The sequence below is a fragment of the Tetrahymena thermophila genome (genome assembly GCF_000189635.1).
Source record: "Tetrahymena thermophila SB210 genomic scaffold scf_8254481, whole genome shotgun sequence".
Classification (NCBI taxonomy): Eukaryota; Ciliophora; class Oligohymenophorea; order Hymenostomatida; family Tetrahymenidae; genus Tetrahymena; species Tetrahymena thermophila.
The window spans coordinates 26929-36977 of NW_002476256.1; the positions used below are offsets into that span (position 1 = coordinate 26929).

Sequence of the window (10049 nt, forward strand, 5' to 3'; positions counted from 1 at the left end):
TGCTGAAAAATAAATGAAAATTTTTAGATGAGTTGTTTAGATGTTGTATTAAGTTAATTTATTATTAGTTATTAATTTAGGAAAAACAAATATATTTCATAGAAAAACTAATAGTGAAAAACAAGAAATTTAAAAAAGTGATTTAAGTTCAAAGAAATTTCATTAACATTTAAATAAATGACTTCACTATTAATAATTTTATTTAGCATATTTATGAACATTGTGAGGATGTAATCTCGAACCGTAGCTTAAAGTTGGGTTTACTCCTCAGAATATGATTTTATTTTATCTAAAACAGAAAAGCAAGGCTTGTACAATAGAATTTAGGTAGCAAAAAAGGCCAATCTGGTTTTTATTGCATCTGGCATTTCTGGAATTAAGATTGTTAATCCTCAAAAAAATTACGCTGTACAGAATGTGCTGAGGACTAATGATTTTATTGAATCATTTGCTGTGACTTAAGATGCAAATTATATTTTTTTATCTATTAATGGAACATTAACTATCATAGATTACACAAGTAGAAGTAACTTTTAAAAGGTGTCTTAAGACTCAGTATTAGTTTAAAATATGGAAATAATATTAAATAATGCTGAGACTGTTTTATTTTTACTCTAATCTGATGGAAAAGTAAGGGCTTTAAATGTTTCCAATAAATCTAATCCTACTTTTGCTGGAAGTGCTTTATGGCATTAAACTCAGATTTTTAATGGGCTCATTTCTTATGATGATAAGTGGCTTTTTTTGTGCTAAGGTTAGAAAGGTTTAGGAATCTATTAAATAAAATACAATAAAGATGGTACTATTAGCTTAGACTTAGCTGGAGCATTTCTTGGGAATTAATCTGGTTCATATGCAGTAGAAATGACTACTGACTTAAAATACATTGTGAATATTGATAACCAAAGAGGTGTCAGCATTGGAGATTTTACTTTAATCTCTAATTCTAATGGTTATTATGTGGAAACTAACTATACGATTTAAATATGGTGGCCTTCAAACATCACACTTCCTGCTCCATATTCACTTTGCCTTTCAAGCGATAATAACTTTTTGTTTATGGGCGTTCTTGCTTAAGGCATATTTATAGTTGATATCACTGATAAATCTAATCCTCAACTTTACTAACAAATTGTAGTACCTTATCAAGGAGAATCTGTAAAATTATCAGTTGATGAATCTCATTTGTATTATGCAAATGGCTAGAGCTTCTTAGCTTTTCCAAAAATAACTCCAAACCTAAATAATTAATACTTGAATTTGTTTAATAAGCATCTAGCTCATACATTTTCTTGGTCAGATACCTACCACTACTGGAGATGCTAAATAGATGATTCAAACAATCTTTATTATGGGTCTTTTGATGATGATGGATTGTGGATCTTAGATATTAATAACCCTTAAGATATAAAAGTTTTGGTTCAAAGATTTACGCTACCAAACTCTACAGCCAATATAGACAATATTATATTCTTGAATGATTATCAATATATACTAGTTCCTGTTTGTGATGGAGAGAATGTATTGGCAGTTTATGAAACTAAGGAAATTTTAACTAACAAATTATAAGCTAAACCCCTTTAAATGATTTTTTATCCTAATGACTACTACGTAGTTGATTCAGATCTTAATGAATAACTTAATTTATTGGTTACGGCTGTGGGAAGCTCTGTGGTATTTATTGATGTTACAACAATAGGAAAGTTTTTTGTGAAATCTGTATGGTAGTTTGAATAAGGCATGAAAGGAACTTGCACTGGAATTATGTTTACTAATGGAAATCAATATGTAATTGGGTCTAGTAGAGGGTATGGATACTTTATTTTAGATATCTCTGACTTAAGAAACATCAAAAAAGTTTATTATTTGAATTCGTTTGGTGCTGAAAACTTAGATTCATCAAGTGTTTCAAATGATATTGGGTATTTTATTGATGGTCTTTAAGGAGTCATAATAGTGGATTTTTCTAAATTACCTTAAATTAATATAATATCATAAATTTAACTTCCAGGATGGAGCAATGATATAACCTTTGTGAATGATGAGAAACTAATGATAGTATCTACTCTAGAAAAAGGTATGATATATATGATAGATATCTCTGATATCCAAAATCCTTTCTTAGTCTCTCAATATACTTATCTAAATCAAAATGGAATGTCTTCTTGTGCCTTAAAAGATTTCTCTTATTTATTCATTAACAATAATATTGGAGTCATTTCACTTCCTACCATAGGAAAAGTGCAGATGCATGTTGAAGTATAAGAGATTATAGGATTTTCAAGTACGATAAATGATTACGTTTATAGAAAGAGATAAATTACAGATTCATTCCTAGTAGGAACTTCTATTAATATAGACATCTAGTTTTTATATCAGCCTTTAGATTTAGTTGTTGACAGTGTTTTGTATTATAAAGAAAATTCCCTTACTCCTCTGCCTGATTGGATTACTTATGATCCAGATCAATTTTGCTTAAAAATACATGTTGTTAAAGAATCAATAGATTAATCAAATTTAGACAGCTCCCTTTTAAATGTATTTGTCTTGAAAACGCTCAAACCCCTCTATGTGCAAGACTTTTACTTTAAAAATTAAAATTGCCTCACAGATAATTATCAAAATTGGTTGATATTTTACTTCATTCGATAAAATGGTTATATTGATGATTAGAATTTAGTAAATCCTAATTTAAAACTCTCTATATAAGAAGAGATATTCATACCTAACGTAAGTTAAGATGACTAAAATTTTAACACGTGTATCAGTGATTAAGTTAAATAAATATTACTGAATTCTATACAGTATTCTCCAATTTATTTATTTTTTAAAACATCATTAATATATAACTAGAATCCCCCAAATAAAATTGCATATATTTAAACAGTGGCGACTTCAGTGTCTGTAAATATAATAGTTTAAAAACTAAGTGGAAAATTTATTGCAAAAAATCAAACAGGAGCAAATATCTCACTCAATGAAGAATAAAATAATATTTTGATTACTGGTACTGTGGAGAATGTTAATAAGTATATATCTGGATAAATCGTTTTTTTTGTTTTAGAGGGTTATACTTACAATAGCATTTAAGCAGATCTTTTAATATCAGATCAAATCAACTATGACCTATCATTAAATTTTTAACTTTCTGAAATTAATTTTATAAAAGAAAAAAGTCCAGTAATAAAGAATGAATAGTATTCGCTTTAGAGTTAATTTAATCATTTTTATTCAGATGGCAGTTTACAGATTCTTACTGAATTTTCTTTTTCAATCTTCTAGAATACCTTTTTATCACCAGATGTTGGTTAAGTAACGTACACAGCTTATATTCACTAGGGTGATGAATTTGTTTTATTAGACTCTTCTTATTGGATTTAGTTTGATACACAAGGAAATAAATTCTACGGTCTACCACCCTAGAAAGCATTTAGAAGTTCAATAAAGATTTAAGTTGTTGGTACAGATGGTTATTCAAGTTGTTCAGACACATTTGATATAACAGTTGATTAATTGCCTCTTTTATTTGTACTTAGATTAATTGTTTAAATTGTTGGGCCTTTGATAGGTGCTTTAGGTATGTATAAGTACAGAGAGATTTTTTATAATTCGATTTTTAAAACAAAAAATCGCTATTCTAATGTAAATGCTTTGATTAAGCAAAAATTTGTATTAAAAGTGCCCTTGATCTCTCAAGATTTAAAAAAAGCAAAGCATGTTATAGCTGATTTAATTTAAAATGTCAACAAAGAACAAGGCAGTAACGCTAAAAAGATAGGTTTAAGAAGGTTAGTCAAATTAGCTACTGTATTGAAACAATCATAAGAATAGGGAAATATAAAGAATTTATAAGACGTGCAGTAAGAAATTGATGAAGTGATAGATGACTTACAGGTAGATTAAAAAATTCGTAAAGAATCTAAGAATATTTAAAATGCATAAAACAATAAATAAAATGCTTAATAATCTATAAGAAGATATTAATTTCCTAACAACCTAAATGCTGATATGATTGATATAACAAATTAATTTAAAGATAAATTAGCTGCTATAAAAACAAACACTCGTAATACTAAAATAGAATAAAAATATTTAAATAAAGAAGGACGAATTAATATGAAATTAGTCATCGAAGATATTTTAATCTATAATAAAAAGTATCAAAAACCTGACAAAAAAAAAGAATCAAAGCTCTTTAGAGAGGAATTATATAATAAAAAGTCAAATCTTTATAAATGCATAAAGCTATTGCTAGCTCGCTATTTTATTGCTTTAGATTTAAAAACAAATCTGATAGCAGAATATATCAGAGAGTATGGGAAAAAAAATTGCTTTTTGTACACTCCTAATGACTGGTATAAGCAATTTGTAAAAATAGTTTATGATGAAAATCTAGATATTCATGGAAACGTAATATCTTGGCCTAAAATACAAATGAATAACAATCGAATAGGCTCTGTTCTCAAGCATCTTTTTCATTTTAATACTAAATTTATAAACTTAAATTCCTTAACTTCAAAGGGGATTAATCCTTATTTATTAAAGTAAATATTGATAGCTGATGCTCTTGGAATTGACTTAAAGAAAAGTTCACTCTTTCCTTCATATGGAGAATGCCTTCATTTAAAACCAGGAGATTTAAGATCAGTCGAGTCTTTTAAATTTGCTCCTGGAGGATGTTGCTTCTCTTTAAAATCTTTATTAAATAAGGAATACGATCCTTATGGACCTAAAGAAAATCTTTATTTCCCTAGCTGGCTTAATCTAAGCATCTAAAGAGGTGTTATCATTTTATCAGGTACACCTTAAAAGTTAGACATAGAAGAAATACTCATCAGGTTCTACGGACTTCAAGGTTATATATATCGTTCTTTCATAATAAGAGTCTAAAGCTTAGGTTCTAATAAATCCAAAAATAGGTCTAATACACCTAAAAATTAAGAAAATAATATAGATACTTCTTTAGAAGATGATGAAGATAGCATTATGCAAATCTCTGAGGATCAATATAAGAACCCAAAAAAATTTGCTGATGACTACAATATGAACTCATGTTAAAGCTCACACTTTGAACAGGAAAAAAAAATCAAATTCTTAAATGAATCTTCTAAATTTTCAAAAGAATCTTAAGCTCACAATGAAAATATTAGTTAAGCAGAGACTCCTTAGATAAATTAGCTCTAAAATACCCCTAGAGAATAAAGTGATTTATAATAAATTAGTTTAAACATCTGAGTTTCAAAGTATAATTAAGTAAAAGCTTTTTTAAATTAATTAGAAATAATATTTTATTCATCTTCTCATTTTTAAACTTTTAAAAATTTTAGGTAGTATGGTAAAAATTATCTTTAGATTTAAAAATTTTTAAAACATATTTAAATTTTTGTATTGATTGCATAAGGACAGAAATACGTAAATTAATTTTATTCTTAAGATCAAAATTTAATATTTATTTTTTCACAAAAATTATATAGCAGATAAATCCTGAAAAATATAAAATAGCCCAACTTTTAATATTATAATATAAAACTAAATAGTGAAGATTTGAATGTTTGTGCAAGTCAGTTTTATTAATAAAATCAGAAAAATTAAAAATTAGAATTATTTTGTTTTATTCATATTTAATGCAAAAATATATCAAATGTGTGATCAACAATAATAATTTTTTTTTCTTCAAATTTTTTTTCAATTTATTAAACTTTTTTATGGTCGTCTATATTTTCTTATGATTTTCTCTCAATTTAGTTAGGTTATTAAGTTATAAGTTCAATATTATCTTTTACTTAATACATATTGTAAAACTAATCTATTAGTTCAAATGTACCTTAATTTTAATTATTTAAATCTACCTCTTTACTTTAAATATTGTTTTAATACTGTTAATATTTATTTTGCTCACTATAAGAATCTTTTAATAATTTAGCAATATCTTTATTTATAGAATTGGAAAGATTTTCTAATATTGGATCATTTTTAAAATTATTCACAGGTTCTTTACTCAAGCATTACCTTAACAAAACATTTATCTGCTTCTTCACATCAAAATTTTGTTTTTACTTTAGTAATTCTTTTATACTAATTCCCTAGTTTAGTTTTCCTTACAACAAATTTTACGTTTTTTCTTATTACTTTAATTATTTGCTTTGCATTATTTCTTTATTGCTTAAATCATTTTAAATAATTTATTTATTATTTTAATATGATATACTAGTTAATTTCTATTTAAAATTTTCACCATAACTTTTTTTCTAATCTTACTCAGAATTAGAGTCATTTTTAATATAAATGATGTTTTTTGGTGAATGTATTTTTGAAATTTATTGAAATTCTTCAGCTTATTTAGGTTTATTTAAATCCTAAAATTTATCATTAATCTAATTAATCTAGATTTATTTATCTTTTTATTTGCTCTTTTAAGATAAGTTAATAGTTTAATTTGTTTATTTTGAATAAATTAACTTCTATAACTACTCATCTTATATTTTTTCGTCATTATTAGGATTATTTAGCTTATCAATCTAGCTTACTTGATTAAATTAAGTTTGCAAGTTTAGTTTAACACTTTTGAATGGAAAAATAGTTTTATTTTTTGATTTCTAAATATTTTATTAATTTAAAGAGGAATTTTAACTTTTTTATTCTAAAATTTACAGATTTTCATCTTTTACAGGGTTTTCTAATAAATTAAAATTGCTTTAATCAGTTTTCATAAAAGTATCAAATGAGGTAATTTAATTTGTTCCAATATCTATCATTTTAATTAGACCACTGCTATTTTTTTAAGATTTATTTCTTTATTATTACTCAAGTTATTCTTTTATAACAATCTTTTAAGGTGTAATATATTCAATATTGTCAAATTCCTCATTTAGATTTCTTTTTGTATTTGGTTTCAATTATGATTTACAGCTTTTTTCATTTGTTTCACTTATTTATTTTTAAGAATTCTCTTCAATATCACCATTACTAAAATAAAACATTTAATCTGAAGAAGTTTAAATTGAATGATGGCAATTTATTTCGGATTTAAAAATATATTTATCGATTGTTTGTTATTTCTCATTTTAATATGTTTTTTCAGTTTATATTTATGATGTTTTCTTTTTAATTTTAACTTTAGTTGATGGAATAGAGATTAATTACTTTTTTACAGAACTTTCTCTTAATAATTACTAAATATTCTCTAAATTAGTCTCTTAAAACAGTATTTTATAAATAAGTTCATCAAGAGATCCTGAATTCATTAAAAATAGACATTTAATTTTTTTATTTTTGCTATTAGCAATCTAAATTGCTTTCTAAAATTGAAAAAAGAACAAATCAAACTTTTTTAATAAACAAAAAATAAATTATTTTGAATTTAAATAAAATAAATACTTCAACAAATATGATATAATCAACATTGAGAAGTGATTGAGGTATTTGTATATCATAGTCTATGATATAATACAATGGAGAGTCTTTATTTTTCTAAACATTATTTTCTTATTCTATATTCTCAATTAACTGAGACATATTCTAAATGAGATAAAAATTTAGCGATAAATCTTTTAATAATTTTGATAAAATTTATTTAGTTGAATCAAATTTAACAACAATCAATAGTTTTTCATTTTTCAACTATAAATCCTTAAAAAATTTAAGAATAGACTTTCCTTTTGCCTGCCAACTAAGAGTTTGTAATTCAAGAAGTTCATCAGAAATAATTTTCTGTACAAAAAAATAGAATTTAAAAAATAAATAATAATGAAAAAAGCTACCTATTCTGGCAAAGGAATTTAAGCATTCTGTCTTTTAATATTAATAAGAAGTTAAATAATATTTTAAATTCTTTTCATTTAAAACAATTGCTGAATCTTTTGAATCTACTTTTAATAAAAATTAGTTAAAACATTAATAGGAATTATATATTTCATTAATTTTTTGATACTTTAGAAGATTCTTCTTTTAAGTAAACCTTTTTATAGATTAATTAAGGAAGCTAATTGTAAACATCTTGAAAGCTTCTTTTAATAACACAGAGACTCAATATGTAATCTAATTCAATACCACAGCTAACTCCTTCATAATCAAACTTTCCTTACATGAACTAAGATGGTCTTGGATCACAAAACCTTAAAAAAATTACTTGAGATATAATAAAAATATTAATATATTATTACCTTTCTAGAAACAATTTTGTATATTTAAAGAAAATTGGAAACATAATTTTTAGAAGATTATAAACATGCTTTGGCTTTAATTCTTAGAATTTATCTATTTAAAATAATAAATTATCATACAACTTTCATAATCATTTAGTTACTTGTGATCAAAATTTTATGCTTCATTTGAGAAAGAATAGGAATTAAAGCTTATGATTTTTATGTAGAATAGCATTTTAGTTAATGCACATCATCAGCAATAGCAATTTAGAATTGTTACAAATACTTTACAAATTTGGAACAAACTTCATATTAAATTATAACAACTTAGTATTTTTTTTCTACTTATTAGGATGATTTGTCAATTATTAAAATATCATTTTCATTAATATTTTGAATGTAATCTTTAACATATTCTAACCATTGTTATTTCTATTTAATATTTTCAAAATAATTAGGGATTTATATATAAATTCAATTACTTTAAACCCAGATGTAACAATTAGCAAAGGCCAAGCTATTCTATATTCTTATGCTACTTTAAGAGCAATTAAGGACTTTCCTAAAAATTATTCATCAGCCAAAATTGTGTTTCCATTTCTTTGGATTATCAATTTGATTGCGTCTTATTGATACTATAGTAAATGATTATCTTGGAATGTTTTCTTTCCTAAAATATTCTTTTTAAAGTATTTTCTATTAAATATTCTTTTTAAAAACAACAAAAATACCTACCTATTATTAATATTTGTTTTCTAAGTATTCTAAAGCAAAATTTATCCAAGAAGGTATTTCCTAAACTATATAACCCTATTATATAAGCTATAAACTCATTAGATATTCCTAAATGAATAAAATTACCTTTTCTTTAACCTCTTTTTACTTCTTAGAATCAAATTTAACATAATTTTAGTTTTCAGCTTATCGAGTCTCGTCCTTTATATTTATAAAATATAAATTATTTCTTATTTAGACAATTTTAGGATTACACTAAAGTTAAGAGCATAAATTCTACTAAATATATTTAATTAATAAGCTAATTCATTGCGAGAACATTTTTAAAAAACAATTTTTTATTCCATGATTTGCTTGCAATCTCTTTTACTAATTTTTTAATTTAAATAATAATTATTATCATTATTTATTAAGGATAAAATATTCTAAATTTATTAGCTTAATTATTATTTGTAGCTTGAAGTAAAATTTAGTTAATTAATTTTTTATAAAATAAGCAAAAATATGCTAAGCATAATAAATTAAATTAGCTTGAGCTTTTACAAAAAGCAATTTAAATTTTAATATTTTATAATTAAGCTTTTATTTTAACAAAAGTAATAACCATTAATAAGTGCTTAAACAAGTATTAAAAAAATTTCATAAAAATATTTTAATTAAACTTGTAAAAATTTCAAATTTTATTTTGATGGTTAAAGAAAAAATGTAATTGTTTTATTTATATTAATTAAAAAAGCGATTAAAATAAATATCTAATAATTTTAAACAAAATAAAAGCATCATTTATTGATAGCTTTTAAAAATTTATTTAAATTAATATTATTTGATTTAGATTAATTTAAAGTATAAAAGGGGTTGGGTTTGGGGTTGGGGTTGGGTTTGGGGTTGGGGTTGGGGTTGGGGTTGGGGTTGGGGTTGGGGTTGGGGTTGGGGTTGGGGTTGGGGTTGGGGTTGGGGTTGGGGTTGGGGTTGGGGTTGGGGTTGGGGTTGGGGTTGGGGTTGGGGTTGGGGTTGGGGTTGGGGTTGGGGTTGGGGTTGGGGTTGGGGTTGGGGTTGGGGTTGGGGTTGGGGTTGGGGTTGGGGTTGGGGTTGGGGTTGGGGTTGGGGTTGGGGTTGGGGTTGGGGTTGGGGTTGGGGTTGGGGTTGGGGTTGGGGTTGGGGTTGGGGTTG

The 10049-nt window shown here is 25.1% G+C and overlaps 2 protein-coding genes across 2 annotated transcripts; one reads left to right on the plus strand and one right to left on the minus strand. All coding sequences in view use genetic code 6, as the record gives it.

The window, feature by feature from the left end:
- The first annotated feature begins 89 nt into the window (after positions 1-89).
- On the plus strand, positions 90-6224 carry TTHERM_001347941 (two component regulator propeller family protein). The gene is made up of 3 exons (XM_012799304.1): positions 90-5253; positions 5328-5412; positions 5475-6224. Exon 1 carries the CDS (start codon positions 178-180, stop codon positions 5233-5235), a length of 5058 nt encoding a protein of 1685 aa, XP_012654758.1. The 5' UTR covers positions 90-177; the 3' UTR covers positions 5236-5253; positions 5328-5412; positions 5475-6224.
- TTHERM_01347950 (SNF2 family amine-terminal domain protein) lies at positions 5394-9258 on the minus strand (the record flags this gene model as incomplete). The annotated part of the gene is made up of 10 exons (XM_001029685.2): positions 5394-7325; positions 7378-7710; positions 7761-7868; positions 7931-8114; positions 8163-8256; positions 8306-8576; positions 8627-8824; positions 8880-8966; positions 9006-9080; positions 9134-9258. Coding segments are annotated over 10 exons (3183 nt in total), but the record flags the coding sequence as incomplete, so codon positions are not given.
- Positions 9259-10049: the final 791 nt, after the last annotated feature.